Raw genomic sequence first — 24,644 nt, forward strand, 5'->3', positions numbered from 1 at the left:
CATCTTCCTTTGTCTTTTCTCAGGAAAAATCTAGAAGGAATCTACTCTCATCTCTCCCCTTTGGGAAATGCTTCCTCAACTTAGGATATATCAAAATCTTTACTTTTGACTTAGTGGTTTATTTGAATATGATTTGTAGCATCTTTCTCTGTTGGGGCTTTTCAGAGAATTTGATTCAAAGATAGTTCTTTTGGGAACTAGTGTTGATATACTAGACTGTGATTAATGAGTGTGAGGCTGACCCTAGAGTAATCCTCCTTATATTTGCATTATTCACTGTAGGCTACGAAGCACTCGTACGTGAGTGTCACGCAAACACCATATGTACACTATACCATCCTCATTTTACATCTGAGAAAAATGAGGCTTGGTGTATTTACTAACTTCTCTGAGGTCACACAGCTAGAGCTGAAATGCAGATTTTCTAATCCCCAAGTCAGGACTCATTCCACTCTGCTCCTTGACTTGGCCTATATGTATTTTGTTTATGCTTCCTTGAATGCCCTTCTCAATCTGTTGGGACTCCGCCTATCTTTAAGAACCTCCTCAGTTTTCTGTGAGGCTCTCTGAGATCCCTCCAGAGAGGAGAGGGTATGTCCCTCCATTTTCCCTGTTGCACTCAGTGCCTCTATGTGGTGCCTGCCATGGTGCAACGGCTTGTTCATGGGTATCTGTCTTCCCCACTGGATCTGAGATTAACCACGTTTTAGACACTACCAGAGATGCAGCAAGGAATGTCCTAGCACAGCACCTACCATACAAATAAATATACAAGTTCTGACTCTCACTGACTCAAGACTTCAAGTGAATGAAGGGTAGCTGCTATTACAACAGGTAGGAGCCTTCTCACTGAGTTAAAATGGAAATGTGAGTTGGTTTTCGCCTTGGATTTCTAATATAGGAATTTTAACATTTATGGAATTTAGCCTGGGCGATGTTCATCCTTTTTGAAATAGTAACAATAATAGCTACTGCTTCTTGAACATTTTCTGTTTTAAGTACTGTTCTGAGCTCTTTGCACGCAGTAGCTCATTTAACCCTTGTACCTGGTATTATAATGGTTCTTATTTTACAGATTAGGAAATATTGTCACAGAGAGGTTAAGTAACTTGCACAAGGTCACACAGGTTGTCTGATTCCAGAGTCTGAGCTTTTAACCACAATGTTAACCTAGAGTGTTTTGGGTGAATGGGATATTGGGTGCAGTTCTTTTTTTTCTAAGCCTCAGTCCATGAAATGATGGGATTGGGTTTGATTAGCATTAAGGTCCAATCTGTTTGATTGCACTTACCTTTTCCTCTCCCCTGCTTTTACACAGCAGTGGCCTCTTTCCCCAGCCCTGTGGTCAGCTGCTGTTTGGTTCCAGAACTTTTGTGTGCAAGCCAGGGACTGTCTGAGGTGAAAGTCAGCGTAATGGGCAGCTGCCATTTTGCCATCTGTCTATAGCTTGCTTTTGTTCTGAAATAGGAGACAAATAAGACATGTTTAAAAAAAAAAAAAAAAAACTGAAAACAGAGAAACTGGAAAGAGAGGAAAACTTCTGTGGATTTTTCTTTTTCAGATGTTTGCTGATTTGCACATGTCTGTGTGTCTGATGTTTTTGTGTTCTTTTTCTAAAAGCTGTAATATCTGAAGTCCCCTTAAGATCATAGGTAAAAAGTGAGATTGTGGGTTAAAAACCCCACAGATGTCTGGCTCTTTCGGTGGCTGGTTGTGAGATTTAAACAAACGACATGTCTTTTATATGCTTTTCCTCTTTCTGTCAGCAAAATGGAAGCAGCCCAAACCTCCTTGCTTGCTTATGCTCACATTTTGAGGTGGCAAGAGAAGCTTTAGGCTGTTCAGCTGGAAGGCATCATTTAGGTAGAAGCCTGCTCTTACAAATGAACATTTTTTTTTTCTCTTGCAAATTCTCTTTCACACTGGCACAAACTGTGGGACGCTTGCGTAGGAGAATTCATTTCCATCTCAGGCTTCTATCTTACTGGAGCTAGCCCCCCTGGTCCATCCTAGAGGCTGTCTGCCCAGGAAGTCCATTCTTGTGCTGTGTACACAGCCAAAACAGGATGATGGGAGGAGAGCCTGCTGCAGTCAGAGCTTGCTTCATTTAGTGTAGCGTCTTTGAACCCCATAGGAATAGTGGCCAGGGATTATTGCTTCTTAAGACTTGGTTCTGGGCTTTGGAGTCAGAGAACTGGACTTGCATGTTGGCTCACTATTTAGCTCTGGGCAGGTTTCTTACCTCTCTAAGGCTTCTATAATAGTGAGGTTGATGATACCTATTCTATATGATTGTTGTGAGGGCCAGATCAGACAATGCTTATAAAGGTACCAGCCACAGACACTTGCAGGCAGCAGAGTGAAATGGTGCTGGAGATATACTATCTAGATTTAGATCCTGACTCCACTGTTTTCAAGCTTTCAAGCTTGGGCAAGTTACTTTACCTCTTTTTGCCTCGGTCGCCTCATATGTATAAGGAGTAAAATGGGGATAGTACTTTATAGAGCTGTTGTGAGGATTGAATGAGATACAAAGTGCTTAGAACAGTGCCTGGCACACAGTAAACCCTCAGTCGGTGTTAGCTTCTAGTATTACTCTAACTTTCCAAAAAGAATGCGTTAGAATTGGTTACCGATTGGTAATCCTGCCACATTGGTATTTTTTAGCCTTGATTTTCAGTTCTTCCATGTTTATTCCTCTTTCTTTAAGACCATCCCTGATTGCATTCCTCTCTCTTTCCTGATAGCTTGACTGTAGTAGACTCTGATGGAGCTACCAACTCTACCACTGCAAGCCTGACAGTGAACAAGGCTGTGGATTACCCCCCTGTGGCCAATGCAGGCCCCAACCAAGTGATCACCCTGCCCCAAAACTCCATCACCCTCTTTGGGAATCAGAGCACTGATGATCACGGCATCACCAGCTATGAGTGGTCACTCAGCCCAAACAGCAAAGGGAAAGTGATGGAGATGCAGGTAGGAGGGAATAGTTTCTGTCTTTTCTTGCGCAGGGAATTAGAGCTGCTGGACTGGGTCACCCATCCAAGGCTTATATTTCCCCATCTTAATAACCAAAGTCAGATTAGTGAATAGAACATTTGAATTTTTTTAAAAATCTAGAAAGATTAAGGGGCCTTTAGTTAACACATTAGCAAAAACTTTATCTTAAATGTTTAGTATTAGAGGAAAAGACTGGTAGCTGCTCTAGGATAATTTCAGGGAGTAAAATTCTTTAGAAGCTACAAGCATGCAAATTTTTTTTTTTTTTTTATACAGCAGAGGACAATTTATTGATTTATTTTTAACAGTCGTGAGTTACAGTACTACATAACCCGTCCATGGACTCTTTACAGCAACCGTCTCCTTTTCAAAAGTCTCTTTTTTCCCAAACATTCCGTCCGAAGGATGAATGGTCTCCTTGCACCCAGTGCCATCCAAATGTTCAAGTCAAAAATATTTGTACATTTTACATTTAGTTCTTTCATTTTCTTGTCTGCTAAAAATAGTATTGCAAGTTTTGGCTTCTTTTGACATAAAAATTGCAATCATGTGCAAAACGCTAACAATGAAGCATTGATCAGAATTCAAGCAGGTTGTCCAATCTGAATGCTTCAGATGCTGCAGCATTTTCCTTTCCGTTTTTCTCAAACAAAACAAACAAACAAAACCCACAAACCCTTGCTATGTTAGAAACACCTTGTATCGAGCCCCCCTTGTCTCCGGCCACCGGCGGGTGACATGCTCGGAGCTGGCTGGATGACATAATGACAAATTTATGCAGCAGCAACATTTGGAAACAGTAGTTAAAGCTCAAGACGGCTCTCAACTCTCAATTCTGTGTTTAGGATTTACTGCTGGCAGAGGCAAACAGAGGTTTTCTCTGAGTTTTCAGTTGGTTAATGGGCCATAGGCCTTTTTCTACTTGCAGCAAGATATTTCCATAATTTTTATTGGAGTGTAGTTGCTTTAAAATGTGTTAGTTTCTGCTGAAGGGTGCAAATCTTAGTGAGCTCTATTACAAATTGGAGGAGATTGCCTGACTAGATGGTGAGCATCTTCTCTCTGGAGATATTTAAGAAGAGACTAGATCTGTCACCAGGTAGGTAACGTAAGTAAATGAAGAAAACTGGATGGGGACTGTGGCAAACCAGAGGGCGTAAGCCCTGACCAAAGGGGTCAGCAGCCCTCCAGTCAGGCTGGTTGTTGCCACGCTGGAGTATCGTCCCAGTGTTGCTAGGTCCTCCAGCTTTTCAAGACAAGACAGAAGCCTAGACTTCTATGTGAAATTTTCCAACTTTTAAGAACCCTAAGGCCAAATAAAATGTCTGCAAGGTGTTAGGTTAGGTTTCTGCACTGCTGCAGAATCTGTACAGACCTGTAAGGGCACACACAGCATTACAAAGCATCTTGAGTCGTTGCTGCCATGTTTTATCGAGGCAGCTTTGTTAGGGTCACGCTGTGTAGCTTCAGTAGGAAGAACATTGTTTTGTAAATTGTGTTATTTTACTATATGTTAATGGTTTTCTTTCTGCTTGGGTCATAGAAATTGATCTTGATTATCTCTGCACATTTTCCTGTACTCGTCCACCTTGTGAGAGCTCTGACTTTATTTGAAACTGTTGCTGTGTCAGAGGGTTATTTCCTTGAAGGGTGAAACTTTTAACAAGATGTCCCACAGTGTCTGATTGAGCATTCAGCAATTATGTTGAATTGGGAGGTAATGGCCCACTACCAACCTAGGTTTAGAAAACTGGGTAAATCATTTAGACCAGAGTAGGACTTCTTGTATGATGTGATTCCGGGAGTCCACTTGTCTGTATTTATATATCCAGGGTGTTAGAACACCGACCCTGCAGCTCTCTGCCATGCAAGAAGGAGACTATACTTACCAACTCACAGTGACTGACACAATAGGACAGCAGGCCACCGCTCAAGTGACTGTTATTGTGCAGCCTGGTAAGTTCTAACCTTGTGGTGCAGGCTCTTCTGTTGGCTGGTCCCTTGACCCTTGGGGGGAGAAGAGGGCTTGGGTTCTGAGCTCCATGAGGGTGGAAGTGGGAGTTACCAATCCACCAAGCCTCTGGCAGCTGCTCTTGTTCATTCCCCTAGTGCTTTCTTCATAGCTAGAGAGAAGGAGTATTTCACAGCCTCACTTGTGCCCTTGCTCTTGGCGAGTTATTGTGCCTTCAAGGGGAGCTAGCAGATAGAGTCTCTGCCAGCCCAGATCTTACCATGTCCTATTTTATTTTTGGCTGCAGCTTGCAGGATCTCACTTCCCCGACCAGGGATTGAACCTGAGCCACAGCAGTGAAAGCGCCGAATCCTAACCACTAGACCACCAGGGAACTCCTCCCACCATGTGCTTTAAGGGCCACCTTAAAGCCCACTTCCTCAAGAAAGCCCTACCTTATCTTTCAGACCCTCTCATTTGATCTCCTATAGCATTATACTTCAATCCATGTTCTTTCAGAGTTGTTTTATACGTTTCAGTCTTATATTCTTCATGCGAGCTCCCTGACCATACCCCTACCTCACACAGTATCTGACAGTTCTATGAGTGGAGAGGCAGAGTCCTTGAGGCTTCCAGAACATATGTCCCAATTGGTTCCTCTCCTTTCCCAGCTGGACTGCCTGCTTTTGAGCTCCCAAGTCTCTTGTCTTCTAGAAAACAACAAGCCTCCACAGGCAGATGCAGGTCCAGATAAAGAGCTGACTCTTCCCATGGATAGCACAACCCTGGATGGCAGCAAAAGCTCCGATGATCAGAAAATTATCTCATATCTCTGGGAAAAAACACAGTGAGTATTGACACAAAATCCTTATGTATGCAAGGGCTCCAGACCTTTGAAGAGCAAGGTTTTATTTGCTTTTAAGAGTTTACTTTCTCTTATTAGTTTATCCAAGGGGGATTACTGAGAAAGAAATGTTTGCAATCCCAAACTTCAACTCTAAGAAAAATATAATTTTTGTTAGAAGGAAAAAAAGAATGCTTACCATTAGCTGTCCCCAGGTAGTACTTTGTGGTTCTGATGCTTTTACAGGTACAATCCATTTGCTGAAATGCATAGTTTAATTACACTTGAGAGGCAGAATGGAAGGGGTAATGGAGCAGAAAAATACTGTTGCTCAAAATTAACTGGGTAAGGCTGTCGGGAGGGATGGGACAGAGCAGCTCTTAAGGGGAATTGAAAATTCATCTCCAAAATGAAAGCATTACTCTGTTATTGTTTCCTTGTAGATACCATATACCATTTATGTTAGCCAGAGGCCAAAGGCAATAACCAAAATAATACTAATTAAATTGGAATTACCTAATCGAACCATTCCTGGTTCTCACAGTTTCTTTCAGCTCCTTTAAACCGTAACAAATGGAACTCAGATTATATGCAGGATCCCACAGGAAGCAATCCCAAGGAAGAGTTAAAAGCATTCCCAATTTCCAAAGGTAGCAGCCATAGGACAGACTGGGTTTTTTGTTTTTGCTTTTGTTTTTGACTAGGATGTTAGAGATGGGTGGGGAGGGGCTGTAAGTTGACTTGTAAAAGCACTTGACTTACGATTAGTGAGTTGGATTCTAGAAATGATTTTCTGTAGCTTTCGTTTCTATCTTTTGGAGAACCTAATTTTCCTCAACCCAGCATGTTTTAATTATAACTGTTTATTGAAGATACAGCAGATAAACCTTTTAGTTGAGTTTTATTAGTGTTTACAGCAGAAATAATCCTTAGCATAGCTTCTTGGAGGAGAATCTGTTTCAAGGGGGGCTGCTAGGGTCAGGGTTATACATTTAAACAGCAAAACAAAACAGAGCAAAACCTGGGAGTCTACAGGTTTCTCTGGTTGTCCTGCAGTGTTAAGGAAAGCTCTGAGGCATTTTGACCCTTGAACAGAAGGGCTGTCTGGTATATGTGCAGTGTTGTGCCTACATGCTGGCTCAGAGCTCGTTCACCTGCAGTGTGAGGCCACAGGGGAGAAGGAAAGATACAGGGCATCCTGGTTCCTCTGGCCCCTGTCCAGGAGCTGGAGGGAGTTTTGCCTGTAGAACTGCTAAGAAGAGGATGGTTTTTCCCTGAGAGTTCCTCTATAGCCTTGGCCCATTTCCTTTCCCTGACTTTTCAGCAAGAGGGAGTTTGGCATGTGACTAAGAAATGCATTTTGCTTCTTTTCTGGCAAGAACTGAACCAACCACTGGGCCAGAAATGCTTTTCAGAAACATCACTCTTAAATCATTCTTCTGATCAGAGACCTGCTCAGAGCACTTTCTTCCTTTTATTGGAGCAGCAAAGAGTTTAAATGTTCTAGAAGCTCTTACAAAGGATAAGGCTAGATGTGTTTGAAAGCTGGTGAATGGAATTTTCTGATCAGCAGGTAGCATGTATTTTGGGGCCAAATGACACTCTGTCCAAATGGAATATTTTTAAACATGCCCTCTCAAGGTGTGAGAAACAGTAGTTCATGTCTTAGCTGAGGCAATAATTGTCTGCTCCTGCGGGGACAGGAGAGCAGTAGACAGGTACAATTCCACCCTCTGGTTTCTCTCTTTGTCCAGGGGACCTGACGGGGTACAGCTTGAGAATGCTAACAGCAGTGTCGCCACTGTGACTGGGCTGCAAGTGGGAACCTACGTGTTCACCTTGACCGTCAAGGATGAGAGGAACCTGCAAAGCCAGAGCTCTGTGAATGTCATTGTCAAAGAAGGTACCTCACTGCCTTGGGTTGGTGCAGCAGCCTCTGGGCCAGATAACTGAAGAATGCATCATCTCTTGTTTGGTTGCAGAAACTGATTAGAGACAAAGTAGGGAAGGAAGTTAGAGGTTAGGGTAGCTCTTAGTTGCTTTTCTACAACAGCCTTTGAGTGAGCGACTTTTAAGGTGAATTTTAACTTCTTGCTTTCCCTCCCTTCCTTCTCAGTTGAATAGGGAGAGAATTAAGGTTTTTTTCCTTTGTATTTTTTTAAAAATAAATAAATTAATTTATTTTTGGCTGCCATGGGTCTTCGTTGCTGCGTGCAGGCTTTCTCTAGTTGTGGCCAGCGGGGGCTACTCTTCGTTGCAGTGCGTGGGCTTCTCACTGCTGTGGCTTCTCTTGCTGCGGAGCACAGGCTCTTGGCACGCGGGCTTCAGTAGTTGTGGCACTCGGGCTCAGTAGTTTTGGGTCGCAGGCTCTAGAGCACAGGCTCAGTAGTTGTGGCGCACGGGTTTAGTTGCTCTGTGGCATGTGAGATCTTCTCGGACCAGGGCTCGAACCCACGTCCCCTGCATTGGTAGGCGGATTCTTAACCACTGCGCCACCAGGGAAGCCCTGCATTTTTATTTTGCCTCTGCTGCTGGGGTTTCTGTGACTCTCCTGCTAGCTACAGTGACACCTGCTGTCAGACCTTAGAATGACTGCCCTGCACTGGAGTTTCCCATGCTCATCCTAGGAGTCTGCACGCTGAGGCCAACTTGAGCAAAAGTGGATTGGCCTTGCTCTGGTTTGCAGGCACAGTGATCAGTGATGGTCTTAGGAGAGGTCTATAAGCTGATGGTAGGAAAAACTATCAGATATGCAGGGGATCCCCAAACACAGTATACTGAACTCAGTGAGTAGAGAGCACACACTGAGTAAACAAAGCTGCAGGTGGGGCCCAGAATAAGAAAAGGGTCTCTCTTCTTTTTCTCTATTAAAGTGCTAAGGAAGAAGTCAAGAAAGATGTTCAGGGAATAACATTTTCAGCCAAATTTTGAAGATAATTTGTGGTATCAGCTGATGAAACCTGAACTTCAGGGCTTTAATCCACTTTAGGCCTTCGTTTCCAATCATCATATTTCCCCAAGCAGAGAAATGGATTCCTTTGCGGGAGGCTGCTATGAGAATGCAAGAGGAAACTATACTTGTCCCCTCTACTGTACTGGTGTCAGGGGAACATTTCTCTGGGTGGGAATGGAGCCTCAGGACCTGTGGCACTGGTGGCGTTAGCTCTACACTGTTAGTTGCTGGCATGGGCATGGATAAGCACTTAAAACAGTTCTCCATTTAAGATAATTTTGAAGTTTAATTTCCTTATAAGCATCACGAGAAGCATTTCTTCTTTTTCTGAATGTTACATTTTTTCCCATGGTTTCTCTTTGTTTAGAAATGAACAAACCACCTATAGCCAAGATAACTGGGAATGTGGTAATTACCTTGCCCACAGACACGGCAGAGCTGGACGGCTCCAAGTCCTCAGATGACAAGGGAATAGTCAGTTACCTCTGGACTCGAGACGAGGGGAGCCCAGCTGCAGGGGTGAGTGTGCCAGCAGCTGGAGAGCTACACAGGTCATGGTGGTGCGGTGAGGAGAGGAGACTGGGCTAAACACTCCAGTACCTGTTTTAACCAAGCGGTCTCTTATGTCAAACCTGGATTGTGCTCTGAAATCCAGGGAGGTCAGATGACGTGCTTAGGGTCACCCCTCAAGCTAGTGTGGAACAGAATGTGATTCTTTTCCCTGATCCTGGTTGCTGTGGGCTGTAGTGCCATCACAGAGCAGGAACTGCCCCGAGTCAAAGCCGTCTAGCCCAGAGGGGACTTCGTTATGACAGACACAACAGCTGACTCCACGGAAGGAGTGTGGTTTTGTTCTGCCGTATAGCCATGTCGTTCAACCCCACAGGAGGTGTTAAATCACTCTGACCACCGCCCTGTCCTCTTTCTTTCCAACCTGGTTGAGGGAACCTACGCATTTCACCTGAAAGTGACTGATGCGAAGGGTGAGAGTGACACAGACCGGACCACTGTGGAGGTGAAACCTGGTGAGTTCACTTACTGAGGAGTCGGGGTGGAATTGCTGGATCAGCCTAGCAGGGCCTCGATCTTGAGACCCTTCCCCCAGCATGGACAGAGCCAGATGGCATATCCAGCTTTAAAAAAATCTAGAACCCCCCAAGCTAAGAACTCCTTAGAGACTTTCTGTTCCAACAAGACCTCTCCTACCCACGCAGAAATATGGACCTCCCCCTACTTAGCTCAGATGGAGAAACAGAAACTCAGAGAGGGCAGGGCTTGCTCAGCTTCACACAGCAGTTGTGTCAGAGCCAGGCCTTTGGGCCCCTACTCCAGCACTTTCTCCTCTGCGTGTGACTGATGAGAGAGGGCCCAGGGTGCTTTGGGAATCTGAGCACAGGAATAACTTGAGTCGTGGTGTCTTATCAGCACCCAGCTGCAGAAAATGATTTATTTTTGTAAGTTGAGCCTCAGGCTTTATCTGACAACCCCCAGGGAAGGTAAAGTAACTGGCATCCTTTACATTTTTAAGATTTGCAGAAATAAAATTTCTTTCTTAAATAGAACCATGTTTTTGTTTTGTATCAAGGCTAATTTGGTAATAGGGAGGCAGTGAGTACAGGGTGGGGTAGAGCTTTATAAATTCCTGAACAACTGATGAGAAGGTATTAACTTTAAACCTACTCTTTATTATCTAGGCCAAGCTAATGTACAGATGTCTTAGACGGGAAGGGATCTTGGCAGGTCTTCCAGTCCTTGTCCTACCTCTGAAGGACAACAGCCAAGACACTATAAAGTCTCTTCTGTGTTTAAAATCAGATCACAGATAGTCTACTAATTATATAAATTAGACATCAGGACAGGCAAGTGGTGCATCCAAGTATGTGAAGAGGTATTCTGAATAGTCACTCTTAACTTGGCAAGTGTAGAATAGTCTTTAGGACATAATCAAAAGCGTAAAGCACAGTGGTCTTAGAGTTCTAGAGTTGTAAAAACATCGTCCGGCTGTGATGTTGTTTTAAGGAAATCCTTGTTTCTTGGCTGCCTGTATTTCCTTTGTGTTTATGGTTTTCAACACTGTAGGGCAGATGCACTCCCATAAGATTGTTGAGATGGAAAATTTCCCTCCCATCGTTGTAAACAAAGAACAGCAAGTTACTGAAAATCAGATGGGATCAGGAGAGATCGCTAGCTACCTGCCACTTGGCCTGGAGAGTTCAGCAAAGCCAACTGGGCAGAGACTTCTAAAACAAACCTTCAAGTGTTTCTCTGTTCCCCACTTCCTTCACTAAACCCCATCACTTCGGCCTGGTCCCCAGCACATGTGTGGTAATTGCCAGGTTGGTGTAGAGACCAGGAGTGCTTCTGAAGCTCTCCAAGCCAGCCCCAGATTGCTGGGGACCAGGACAAAGCAATGGGGAATTCACTATTGTGCCTTTCTATTTTGAAGGAGGGCAGTTGCATTTCTGAATGCTCTCACCACATTCTCTCCTGGGCCAAAGCACACGCACAGTGGCAGGTCTATGTTAACTCTCCTACTTCTAAAGCCATGACTGATCCACATGCTTTCCAGATCCCAGGAAAAACAACCTGGTGGAGATCATCTTGGATGTCAACGTCAGTCAGCTAACTGAGAGGCTGAAGGGGATGTTCATCCGCCAGATTGGGGTCCTCCTGGGGGTGCTGGATTCCGACATCATTGTGCAAAAGATTCAGCCGTACACGGAGCAGAGGTAGCTGGGCAATGAATGGGGGGAGAAAAGGAAAGACCAGGGGGTCCCCTGGGCTTCTTCACTGAGCTGAGAAATAGTGTGGGTAGGTAGAGAAGGGTGGGCTCTCTGACCAGGAACCACTCATGGTGTTCATTTTTTTTTTTGCGGTACACGGGCTCTCACTGTTGTGGCCTCTCCTGTTGCGGAGCACAGGCTCCGGACGCGCAGGCTCAGCGGCCATGGCTCACGGGCCCAGCCGCTCCGCGGCATGTGGGATCTTCCCAGACCGGGGCACGAACCCGTGTCTCCTGCATCGGCAGGTGGACTCTCAACCACTGCGCCACCAGGGAAGCCCAGTGTTCATTTTTTTAATGAAGAAGAAATGTACTCTTCTAGTACAGGTAATGGGCTCTGTACTAGACACTGCAGCAGGGTGCAAGGTCAGAAGAGGCCTGATGTTTGAAGACCATAGTCTAGTAGGGAAGATAATCAAGTTAACATATAGCATCAGTACAGGGTGGATTTGACAGAATAAGTGCTATTGTGAGCAGATAGTGTAGGGGGTCCTCAGAGAAAGAGAACCAGGCATGGCTTTCTTGACCTAAGCAAAGCCATTTTTGGCCTAAGCCATTTTGTGATCTAAGCCTGGCCACAGTACTTGCCCTTGAACAGGTCTCGGTAATGAATGATATTAAGGGGAAAAAAAGAAGTCAGGAACAGGGAGTTCCCTGGTGGCTTAGTGGTTAGGATTCCAGGCTTTCACTGCCTTGGCCTGGGTTCAATCCCTGGTCGGGGAACTGAGGTCCCACAAGCCGCATGGTGTGGCCAAAACAAAACAAAAAACAAAAAGGAATGCAGGAGCAAATGACTCTTTCAGGCAAGAGAAGTAACAATAGCAAAAATAGTAAATCAGTTGTAAAGACTCCCAGTTCTGTTTCAGTGGTAAAGGTAGCCTGAAGCACTTGACAACCAGATCAACTGGAACCTAAGGAATGATGATATCGACCTTTTCTGACCCTCATGACCCTCAGCTAAAGCTTGGACTCTGTTGACTTTTGTCCCAATTCTATGCTGAATTCTCCTCTGCTCAAGCCCCTTCACGAATATGCACGTACCCTAAGCTTAAAGCTTCCGCAGTTTTGCTGCTCGCGGAGACACTGCTTTGGGAAAGATCCCGGTGTTCTCCTTACTTGCCACAAGTGATAAAAGTCTTCCTTCTCCTAGTTTTTGACTTGGTTGTGTCTTTTGGCTCAACACCACGTAGAGAACCCAGTTTTCAGGTAACACAATCATGGAGACACAGGCAAGGGCGATTAATTCTTCCAGGAGGGTTGAGGTAGTCCAAAGATTTTCCAGAAGTAAAACTTGCCCTGATGAAGCATAGAAGGACTAGGAGGAAATTCAGAATAGGGGAACAGCATGAGCAATGGTCCTGTGGTATGAAAGTACGGAGTTTCCTCTGGAAGAAGTCCTTGGGTTCAGAGCATTTACCGGGCCCTAGGATATGGGGGACAATAAGGCTGGCTCTGTAGACTGTTCTGTAGAGAACAGTCATAAGCAAGCCAAGCAGTTTAGTGTTAATACTTCGGATAGGAGGACTCAAGTTAGTTGGTTTTATATGTGTGAATTTTTTGTTTTGTTTTGTTTTTGAAGCAAGGATGTTAGATTTTTTCTTTTCCTTAGGGAGATCGGTAGTGTGGAGGCTAGACTAAAATAGGGAGAGATCAGGACATCCCTTGCAGTCCATTTGTTAAGACACCGCGCTTCCACTGTAGGGAGTGCAGGTTCAGGCCCTGGTCTTGGGAACTAAGATCCCGCATGGCACACAGAGGGGAACTAAGATCCCACAGGCTGCACGGCTCAGCCAAAAAAAAAAAACAGTAGGGAGAGACCAAAGGCTGGGAGACCAATCAGGATGCTTTTGGACTAGTCTAGTAAAAAAGGTGATAACACCTGAATTGAGGTAGTGGCGGTGGAAATGGCAGAAGAGAAGAGGAAATTAAAAGAAATTCAGAGGTAAATCAGTAGGACTCGGTGACCTTTGGGGAATGAAGGTGAGTGAGCCATCAAGTATGAGGATTTTTGCTTGGATGCCTAGATAGATGGTGAATGCCATTAACTGAGATTAGGAATCCAGTTTCAAAGAAAAGATAATGAGTTCAGTTCTGACTGTTGAATTTGGCATATCTTATGGGTTACATAGGGACAGGTAGTAGCACATATAGGCTGGAACTTGAGGTGGAAGGGAAGGCCTGAGATAGGGAGTCACTACATACAGGCAGGCTTTAAGGCCGTGAGGACGGATAAGTCGCACTTGGAGAGTGTCAAGAGGGTTGAGGAGAGAGCTCTGGAGAACATCAATATTTAAGGGGGAGGCAAGGAAAGAAGGGCCAGCAAAGGAAACTAAGAAACAGCCGTCAGAGAGATGGGAGGAAAACCAGGTGGGAGCTGTCTGCTGGAAGTTAAGGGACAAGCTGGCAGTAAGGGGCGCTGCCAAAGGATTCAGGTGCTATAGAGACAGGTGTGGTGAGCACGCAAAACAGGCTTTTGGGTTTGTAATTAGTAAGATCATCAGAACTATAGTGAGATCATTTTACTTAGATGCTGGGAGAAAATTTTTTTCATAGTTTGAGGATACAGAGATGGTAAGTATAATGCCTCTTTGAAGAGGCTGGTGTTGAAAACAGTATGGGAGACAAGCTCAGAAGAACACCTTTTAAAGATAGGAAATATTTGAACATTTTTATAGACTGAGGGGAAGGTGCAGAGGAAAGGTAGATGGTGGAGATTGGGGAGGCGGGTTATAAATGGAGGTAGGTCTGGGGCGCTGGCTGTGGGCAGAGCAGGAGACCACTTTCCCTGGAGGCAGGAGGAAAGGAGGGAAGATGTGCTATTATGGGTGAATTTAGAAGTAGAGAAGGATGAAATTTGAGAGTATTGGTACCAATGTCCTGTTTTTTCTCTGAAACTGGAGGCAAGGCCATCTGCTTTGAGAAGGTGAGAATGAGGTGGGCAGTCTGAGGAAAGTGGTAAAGGTTGAGAACAGCAGCTCCAGGAAAGGATGCTGGCTTTGAGCAATATTGGAGTCTCAACCAAGGTTAGAGACATGAGGTGAGAGCAGCGATTCCCAACTCCAGCTGCATAATAGTGTCACCTGGAGCTTTTATGAACATACCGTTACCCAAGCCTCACCCCCACATGATTATGATTATGATTATGATTCATTTGGTCTGGAGTGAGGTCTGGGCACCTAAAATTTTAAAACTCCCCAGGTGAATCTAATATGCAGTCAGGGTTCAGTGGGTCAGAGACAGCATGATGATTAGGACTTTCTTTTTAACCTCTGCTCAGCAGCCTGGGAATAGGAAAAGGGAAGGTGGCTGCTGGGATCCATCAAGCTGGTGGGAATTGGCTGGGACAAAGCAGTGGAAGACACTAGCGAGAGTGCGGGTAAGAGCATTGCGGAAGGGTTTGCTTGCGTACTTGCCGTCACTGCCTCTGGGACACGAGGAAGAGAGACGCATCACAGTGACTCTGGGTTTCTGGCTTGGCCTAGATTGGCTTAGCTGAGGAATTCAGGAGGAGGATGTGATTGCAGGGAGATAGTGTATTACAATGGGAAAGAGCATGGGCCTCACACCAGGCAGTCCTGGCTTCTGAGCCCTGCTCTGTTAGTGGCAGCTTTGCGACAGTGGGCAGATTATTGCACCTCTCCGAACCCGTTCTTCACTTATAAAAATGCTAGCACCCATGTTATAGGGGTGTTGAAGGTTACATAAGATAATGTTTGTGTAGTCTCTAACACGTAATGAGTTAGTGATTATTATAAGTTTATTTTGGAACATGTTGGATTTGAGATGCCTGTGGATGATCTGGTATAGATATTCTAGCAAGCATTTGCAGATACAGATTTGGTCACTCAGGAGGGACATAGGGAGAGGAGACAAAGATTTGAGGGTTATTTGTATATAGACAGAAATTGAAACCTGTAAGCATGAATTAGGTAACTAGGAGAAAATATGAGAAATGACCACAGATTTCTTTAAATTAATTTTTATTGAAGTATAGTTGCTTTACAATGTTGTGTTAGTTTCTGCTGTACAGCAAAGTGAAGCAGTTATACATATACATATATCCACTCTTTTTTGGATTTCCTTCCCATTTAGGTCACCACAGAACAGTGAGTAGAGTTCCCTGTGCTATATAGTAGGTTCTCATTAGTTATCTATTTTATATATAGTAGTATATGTATGAGAAATGACCACAAATCTTTTATGGAAGAGGTTTGTTTCTTGATTCTGGAGTTTATAATACCCCATCGTTAGCCTCACTATGCAGCAAGCATTGAAAAGGCTTTTAGGACAGGACTTCCCAAACTTTCATGTCAGGTCACCCAGAGAAAATGATGCTGTTTATATGGCACTTGGGGATAAATAGACAGTTATACTGGAAGCAGCTGGTCCAGGGCCTCTGGGATACCCAGGTCCCACCCAGCCACCCTGTGTACTGTGGGGATCAATACCTGGGGCTCACCTATAAACCCAACGTGACCCACTGATCGGGAAAGCTCAGTTTGTGAGACTAACACGGAGTCACGAAGCAGGCTGCCAAAAATGGAGGCCAGGGCAGAGAGAACAGATTTTGTGCCACCCAGAAGTGAGTTCAGACATGGTCTACCTTGGCCAGAAGTTGGCGGTCAGAAAACAAAGAGATTCTGGGCCTAGAATAACGTAATCTTGCACTGGCCACACCATTGTGTGGGGTCTTTATTGTTGCTGTCATAGTAATGATCATTTTGGCTATGTTTTGACCTACGGATAATGCTTTGATGCTGTCCAACAATTTATATTTTACAAAGCACTGTGGTTTGTCTCATAGATAACCCAGGCACAAACCCAACAGCACCACACTCTTAGCTGTTAAAAGGCTGACAGGGCTTCCCTGGTGGCACAGTGGTTGAGGGTCCGCCTGCCGATGCGGGGGACGCGGGTTCGTGCCTCGGTCCGGGAGGATCCCCCGTGCCGTGGAGCGGCTGCGCCCGTGAGCCATGGCCACTGAGCCTGCGCGTCCGGAGCCGGTTGCTCCGCGGCGGGAGGGGCCACGGCAGTGAGGGGCTCAAGTATTGCAAAAAAAAAAAAAAAAAAAAAAAAAAAAAGGCTGACAGCAGGGATGTACCCATAACCAAATCCCCATTTTTCTGGCCTCCAGTTAGCTTTTGGAATAGGTCTTCTTGTTAGTTGGGGCAGCTTAGGCCTTTTCTAAAAGCATAGCCTTTAGAGTCAGACATATCAGTTGGGATCTGGCTCTGCCATAATTAACTGTGTGACCTTGGGCAAGTTACTTAACCCCTCTGAGCCCCAGTGTTGTCCTCTGTAAAATGGAGATGATGCTGATAACCCCTTTCTCACGGGCTTCCTGTGAGTGAATGTGTATAACACTTAGCACAGGGTCTGGCACAAACAGAAGGTACTTAGCAAATGATAGCTGCTGCTATCGTGTTGACAGCTTCAGCTCGTTCATACTGTTCCATGTCTCTGCAGCACCAAGATGGTATTTTTTGTTCAAAATGAGCCTCCTCACCAGATCTTCAAAGGCCATGAGGTGGCAGTGATGCTCAAGAGTGAGCTGCGGAAGCAAAAGGCAGACTTTCTGATATTCAGAGCCCTGGAAATCAATACTGTCAGTGAGTAATTCTGGGAAGTTGGGAATGAGAGTCCACCCAGTGTCCACAGCTCACCTGTCAGTCCCTGCTGTCCTTGGGCTTCATTTCCTCTTCTCTGGGAACAAGGAGATAATCACTTTCCTCAACTACCAGTTTTTCTTGAAAGAGTCTCCACTCATTGCAGAGCTTCTTAACCTTCCATGGGCCCCTGAGATAGCATTCAGAGGGGCTGTGAGTTTGAATGGGAAAAAAATTACATCTTTATTTTCACGAACCTCTAACTGAAATTTATTGTTTTCCTCAATCATGAAGGTAGGCAAGAAACTACAGTTAGTATTAACAGAACATGTGACTTTAAGGCAATAGAAATCTCAGATAATTTTGTATCATACTACATAATGAAATAGCATTTTTACTCATCACCACTTCAAAATTATGACAGTTGTTAGACACACTTCTAGATCTTGTTACTTAATATTTTAATAAAGACGCACATATTATTTTAAAGTTCTGTATTCTTAAATACTTCAAAAACATGTATAGTATAATTGCCTTCCTTTGTAATACTATGTGTTTTATTTCGGCAGTTATTCAGAGAAGGGGGTCTGTGGGACATGAAAGATTAAGAACTGCTGATATGGAGAAACAGCAAGTAAAAACAGTCTGGAGCCTTTCTAACTGCTCCAGTTTTATCCATGATGATAATAATGGGCACTGTGTCCAGCTATAAAGGTTCTTGGGGCAGGTCTCCAGGAAATGTCGTCACAGGCCATTGAGCAGGGGATCCCTTCGTATCTTCATGGGCACTGGAATTTGGTCAACCCCCGGCTCTGACGCCCCTTGACTTTTTTCCCTTTCCTGCTACTTTCAGCGTGCCAGTTGAACTGTTCTGACCATGGCCACTGTGATTCATTCACCAAACGCTGTATCTGTGACCCTTTTTGGATGGAGAATTTCATCAAGGTGCAGCTGAGGGATGGAGATAGCAACTGTGGTGAGTTTTCTGCTTGGAACTGTGCCAGCTGGTTTGGCGTTGAGTATGGCTCTGAGTTGAGTGGGTGGGTGTTGGTGTTTCCAAGGCAGATGAGCAACGAGGAGAAGAACTTTGTGTATTTTCTGTTTGCAGAGGACGTTTACTTCCTTCCTCCACACTTGCTCAAGGTTAGAGGAAAGCTCTGAAGCAGTTTTTTGTTTTTGGTTTTGTTTTTGTTTGGCCTCCCAGCACAGCTTGCGGGATCTTAGTTGCTTAGTTCCCCGACCATGGATTGAACCTGGGCCCTGGCAGTGAAAGCGCCAAGTCCTAACCACTGGACTGCCAGGGAACTCCCCTGAAGTAGTTGTTTAAGAAGAAACAAGCTTAAATCAGACCAACTACAAAATGCAGCCTAAATCAGACGAGCCGCAAGGCCTCCTGTCTTTTTGGAGTGCCTGTGTACTCTGGCCCCAGGGAAGCCCGTAGGTTTCCATTCCCCCCTTTCCCTCTGTTAAAGCTCCTTACAGCCTGCCCCACTTCCCCAGGATCTCAGAGCACCAGCTAGAAAACAGGGGCAATTCATAAGGTTTAAAGTTTCAGCTGCCTTTAACTCCAAGGTCTCACCTTCCCTGGGCAGCCCGAGGGGCCTTCTTGTTTACAGAGCGAAGCCATCTCCTACCCAAGGTGGGCAGCCCAGACCTCCCTTCTAGCCTCTTTTTTCACTGCCCTTAATATTTTGTTTCTCTTGGCAGAGTGGAGCGTGTTATATGTTATCATTGCTTCCTTTGTCATTGTTGTTGCCTTGGGAATCCTCTCCTGGACTGTAATCTGTTGTTGTAAGAGGTAAGATGGACTTTCCCTGGAAATTTGTTCGTGCTTCTAATTACATATTTATTCATTAGAGAGGTATCTGGCACCTTCTGTATTGAGGGCGCTGAGTCCTGGGTTTCTTCCCTTCCCATCGCTGTTACATGCCATGGCCCACCCACGGCATGCACAGAAAAGTTCTTCTTACCTCTGACACTCCTGAGGGCAGAAGCACACTCCTGTAGGCTGAGTGGCTGTCACTGCAGTGATTTGCCACCTGGAAAACGTGGCTGTGGCTGGAGTGGGAGTGGGAGGGCCTGGGGTGTGGACCTGGCTCTTATCTCTAGGGTGTGTGGCCTTTAATACTCCACACCTCAGCCTCACCACCTTAGCACAGGGGTTCTTTTTTTTTTAAATTGGGGTATAGTTGCTTTACATTGTCGTGTTAGTTTCTGCTGTACAGCGAAGTGAATCAGCTTTATGAATACATATACCCCCTCTTTTCTGGATTTCCTTCCTGTTTAGGTCACCACAGAGCATTAAGTAAAGTTCCCTGTGCTGTACAGCAGGTTCTCATTAGTTATCTGTTTTATACATATTAGTGTATATATGTCGATCCCAATCTCCCAATTCATCCCACCACCCCTTTCCCCCCTTGGTGTCCATATGTTTGTTCTCTACGTCTGTGTCTCTATTTCTGCCTTGCAAACAGGTTCATCTGTACCATTTTTCTAAATTCCACATATGTGCGTTAATATACGATATTTGTTTTTCTCTTTCTGACTTACCTCACTCTGTATGACAGTCTCTAGGTCCATCCACATCTCTACAAATGACCCAGTTTGGTTCCTTTTTATGGCTGAGTAATATTCCATTGTATATATGTGCCACATCTTCTTTATCCATTCATCTGTCGTTGGACATTTAGGTTGCTTCCATGACCTGGCTGTTGTAAATAGAGCTGCAATGAACATTGGAATGCCTGTGTCTTTTTGAATTATGGTTTTCTCAGGGTATATGCCCAGTAGTGGGATTGCTGGGTTGTATGGTAATTCTATTTTTAGTTTTTTAAGGAACCTCCATACTGTTTTCCATAGTGGCTGTATCAATTTACATTCCCACCAACAGTGCAAGAAGGATCCCTTTCTCCACACCCTCTCCAGAATTTGTTGTTTGTAGATTTTCTGATGATGCCCATTCTGACTGGTGTGAGGTGATACCTCATTGTAGTTTTGATTTGCATTTCTCTAATGACTAGTGATGTTGAGCATCTTTTCATGTGCTTCTTGGCCATCTGTATGTCTTCTTTGGAGAAATGTCTATTTAGGTCTTCTGCCCAGTTTTTTGATTGGGTTGTTTTTTTTTTTTTTTTTTGATATTGAGCTGCATGAGCCGTTTGTGTATTTTGGAGATTAATCCTTTGTCCGTTGCTCCATTTGCAAATATTTTCTCCCATTCTGAGGGTTGTCTTTTTGTCTTGTTTATGGTTTCCTTTGCTTTGCAAAAGCTTTTAAGTTTCATTAGGTCCCATCTGTTTATTTTTGTTTTCATTTTCATTACTTTGGGAGGTGGGTCAAAAAAGATCTTGCTGTGATTTATGTCCAAGAGTGTTCTTCCTATGTTTTTCTCTAAGAGTTTTGTAGTGTCTGGTCTTACATTTAGGTGTTTAATCCATTTTGAGTTTATTTTTGTGTATGGTGTTAGGGAGTGTTCTGATTTCATTCTTTTACATGTAGCTGTAGCACATGGGTTCTTAATTTGTTTGCCTTCCTTTCAGTTTGGGATTCTCACGTGTATATGTTTTTACGTAATTGTAGACTTAGGTTAGTCATGATTAAGTCTTTCAGGTTTTTTCATTTAGTCTTCCTATCTAGTCTTATAATATTTAATGGTAACATTTATTATGTTTTTAATTATTAATAATAAGTATCATTTCTATGTTTACTGTGTACCAAGCAGAAATGTATAAAATGTGTATAACATTTTATACATTTTATAGGTAATATCTTTTTTAATATGCATAACAACCTTTTCTCAGGAAAATGACATTTTCCATGGACACACAGTTAATAAGTGGCAGAACTGAGATTCAACCTGCAATATAATCTCACAATAAAACTTAGAAAATTAAAAGAATTTTTTAAAATTCCCACCAGCCTAAGACAACCACCATTAACAAGGTTTTGCTGGTTTAATGCTTTCCTCCACCCTATACCCTTCCAGCATAGGATCGTCATTTTATTTACATTTTTAACCCATCTGTCCTTCCTTCATTGCCGCTGTGGAGTGGTGAGTCCATGATAAAATGATAATGTTTCCTTTACCTTTTCCCAAATCGGTGAGGACTATTTGAATAACAAATCCCAGTTGCTGCCTTTCCCAGCTGAGGAAAAAGGAGAAGCATCCCTTCCGTTAAGCAGCGTCCCCCAGGCAGGGCTCTACCTGCAGTCTGGCTGCCGCCCTGCAGTGGGCTACCTGCGCCTCACAGAGAACCTCTTCCTGAGCGGGGGATTGTGTTTTTCAGACAAAAAGGAAAACCTAAGAGGAAAAGCAAGTACAGGATCCTGGATGCCACGGATCAGGAAAGCCTGGAGCTGAAGCCAACCTCCCGAGCAGGTAGTGGCCCCGGGAACTGGGAACCGGGGGTGTCTAGGTTGGTGCGCTCTCCCTGAAGAGCCGCCACCATCACAGTCCCTCCTAAGTGTGTTTTTGTCGGCAGCTCTTTGTGCTGGAAAAGCATCTTGTCCCGTCCCTGATGAGGGCTCAGGGTCGGCTTTGCCTACTGGACAAGCTCAGACTCCAGGGCTCACTTCTTAGTGGTCCTTTGACTGTGCCGAGGGGCTCAGCCCCTTGCTTTCCTTTGCCTGCTCGTTCCCCTCAGGATTCCTGCCTGGAGTTCAGCTTTTCAAGCTGTCCCTGTAGTCAGGCTCAGGGACCTTGGTCTCTTATTCCTGATCAGTCTGTCCTTTCTGGGCAGACAAGGTGAGGCCACGAAGAGATCAAAGCCAGCGTCTGCCAGCTGGCCTCCTTGCCGCCAGCCATCCTCTCCCATCTTCCTCTCTCCAGTATTTGTCAGGTAGATCCAGCCTCCATCATTGTCTTAGAGCAGGTGGAGGGCAGCTCCCCTGCTGGCTCCAGGTGCACTGCGCTCATCTGTCAAAGAATTTCCAGCTGCACAAGCATTAAGACGGCTTTCAGTGATGGGGCTCGGAGGGCCAGGGTGGGTAGCAGGCCCTCCGTCCTTGTCTGGACTAGGTCATTGGTGAGGTTCCCACTCATCATGGACGCCACAGGATAGGCCTCATCTCTTTAGGGGAGCTGGACTCTATATAGAGCTATTCCTAAACACTCTGCTAGTAGAACTATTTTTATACAAAGTATTTATTAAACATCTCTCATGCTTAAAGCTTCGTATTAGGAGAGGCTGTAAGGGGACTATAGAGAGTTCTAAACCGTAGGCTCTGCCGTCAGAATTTCACTGTAGTGAGGGAGAAGACATATGAGAAGAGAATAAATGCTCACAGGCAGCCTGGGCTCTGTCAGCACCCAGGCAGCTTGGTTAGGGAACGCTGTGGGGCAGTGCCTGGAGGCTGGGGCCTAGCGAACCACAGAAGCGCAGCCAGAGCGCACACAGGATACTGAGGATGAGGCCTCGAGGGGAGAACGTTGTACAGCACCGTCCACAGGGTAGCCAAGGTTGTGTTTATGTTGCTCTGGCAAGGCTTTTCCCCTCCTTGAAGTCATTCGCGACTTACTTTTGGTCTGGTAGACATGGCCCTGGTGAGCTTACGTCACTGTGCTTTTCTGAGATCCTCCTCCTTGCTGGTATCTCTCTTTTCTAAACCAATTTTGTTGGTTCATATTTCTGTCCAGAAAGCACTTTCTCGTCCTTCCCTTAACCTGCCAATTAAAATCGTGCTTATCTTTCTCCCACATGTCTGTTTTGGCATTTCTCTCACTGTATTATATCAGTTATGTTATTGATTGTCCGCTTACTAGGTAGGGACTGTACCTTATTCATCTGTAAATATGGATTAATACCACTGTGTACCAGGCCCTATGCCAGATACTGGTTATATTACAGTGAACTAAACAGAAAGACGTTGCTCTCGTGTAGTTTATGTCGGGCCGACAATAAACAAACAAGTTCCCAAATATACAAAATGTGATAATGGAAGTCTTTATAAAGAATAACACTTAAGCTGAGACCCAAGGGATGACGAGAAGGAGAGTAAGGCACGTGAAGACTCTGGGAAATAGGACTGCAGGCAAAGCTGGTGATGGCCCAGCTGCTGGAATGAGCAGAGGGGATTTGAAGAAGACATGGTGAGCATGGGGTGAGTGGCACAAGGCTGGACAGGTGAGCAGGGACCTTGCTGTGGGTTCCTTCTAAGAGCAATGGGGAGCCATGGGTAGTTTTTTTAAGGAGGTGCATGGTGCAGTTAGATTTACATTTTAAAAAGACAACTGTGGCTGCTATGTGAAGGAATTGGAGAGGCAAAAGTGGGTGAGAGGAGATTAGATAGAATGCCCTTATGGTGGAGAGATGATGAGATGGAGAGAGGCAGACGGGTTCCAGATCCATCTGGGGGGAAGGCTTGCTGAGTTCATGCTACGTTTTCCAAGGGGGGTGAGAGAGAAGGAGAAGTAAAGGATGGCGCCTGAGCATCTGTGGATTGGGTGCTTTTATTACCCTAGATGCAAACGACTGCAGAGCAGCGCTGGAGAGGATCGTTTGGTTTAGAACAGTTATGAGTGGGGTTGAGGAAATGAGGCTGGAGGGTGAAATTATGGGGAGTTTTGAACATCAGCCTAAGGAGTTAAGCATTTGTTCTGATGGTGATGAGAAGTGACATCTTGAAAATGCTGGCATGGTAAAATTAGTCTAGTGACAACATTTCATTCATTGACGAGATTACAGGTGGAGGCCAGCAAGGAGATTCTGTGACGGTCCGAGGAGGGATGATGATGGCTCAGACAGCTTGGTGTCAGTGGGATGGAGGGACAGGAAAGGTCCAGGCTGCCTTCTGACATGAGAGACAAGAGACTGATAGCCCTGACGACAGAATTAGGACAGTCGGTGCAGTTCGGGTAAGAGGAGACGAATTAAATTGAACTCAGCAGAACAGGACTGGATAGGAATCTTCTGTATGCTGGTGACGGTCGGCTCCGCAAAAGTAGATCACATCCCTTCTGGGGAGAGTGTCGAGGGACAAAAGAAGAGTCCAGGGCTAAGGAGCTGAGGTGAGGGAGGAGGGGTGTCACCAGGGAGCAGTCAGCGTGCTTGCTGCTGCGGAAGAAAAGGGTAAGAATTGGTGATGACGGCAGTCACGACACTGGAGAAGTTTCTGGTCACCTAACAAAATGGAGTAGATGGTGAGTGATAGATGGCAGAAGTCAAAGTGCAGTTTATTTAGGAAGTATGTAGGTGGTGAGAAAATGGAGGCCCTAAATACTTAAAAGTCCTTTTAGAAGCTGAGCGACAGTAAGTGGAGATTCAGGACAGGGTGGATGGGGTTCAGGAGCGCGTTTGCAGGCAGAGACGCAGAAGACAGAGGGGAGGGTCCTGGGCAGGGAGGAGGGAGGAGTGGGTAAAGGGCTTAAGATGCCTCTTCTGAGGCAGGCGGGTGGGTGACGGCAGGATGGGAAGGCAGACTTGTGGGGAAAGGGAGGGAGTGGGGAGGGCTGCAGGTGGCCAGCTGCTCCCAGGTAACCAAGATGAGACTAGATGAGGGTTGGCAGGCCC

The 24,644-nt window shown here is 45.1% G+C and overlaps 1 protein-coding gene across 8 annotated transcripts in view; it reads left to right on the forward strand.

The window, feature by feature from the left end:
* The window catches only part of KIAA0319L (KIAA0319 like), a 112,545-nt gene that overhangs the window by 79,635 nt on the left and 8,266 nt on the right, over positions 1-24,644 (forward strand). For 4 of the 8 annotated variants that reach the window (XM_027109132.1, XM_027109135.1, XM_027109131.1 and 1 more), the window contains 11 exons: positions 2,748-2,976; positions 4,833-4,956; positions 5,666-5,798; positions 7,550-7,698; positions 9,116-9,267; positions 9,635-9,773; positions 11,318-11,477; positions 16,997-17,139; positions 17,990-18,112; positions 18,844-18,934; positions 21,423-21,514. In XM_027109132.1, the coding sequence (XP_026964933.1) occupies positions 2,748-2,976; positions 4,833-4,956; positions 5,666-5,798; positions 7,550-7,698; positions 9,116-9,267; positions 9,635-9,773; positions 11,318-11,477; positions 16,997-17,139; positions 17,990-18,112; positions 18,844-18,934; positions 21,423-21,514 (1,535 nt within the window). Of the gene's footprint in view, positions 1-2,747; positions 2,977-4,832; positions 4,957-5,665; positions 5,799-7,549; positions 7,699-9,115; positions 9,268-9,634; positions 9,774-11,317; positions 11,478-16,996; positions 17,140-17,989; positions 18,113-18,197; positions 18,280-18,843; positions 18,935-21,422; positions 21,515-24,644 lie in introns of those variants that run through there. The other 4 variants (XM_027109137.1, XM_027109136.1, XR_003433323.1 and 1 more) reach the window with 3 other exon arrangements.

This window comes from Aethalodelphis obliquidens, unplaced genomic scaffold (assembly GCF_003676395.1).
Source record: "Aethalodelphis obliquidens isolate GAN/ISIS:26980383/991018 unplaced genomic scaffold, ASM367639v1 scaffold9, whole genome shotgun sequence".
Taxonomy (NCBI): domain Eukaryota; kingdom Metazoa; phylum Chordata; class Mammalia; order Artiodactyla; family Delphinidae; genus Aethalodelphis; species Aethalodelphis obliquidens.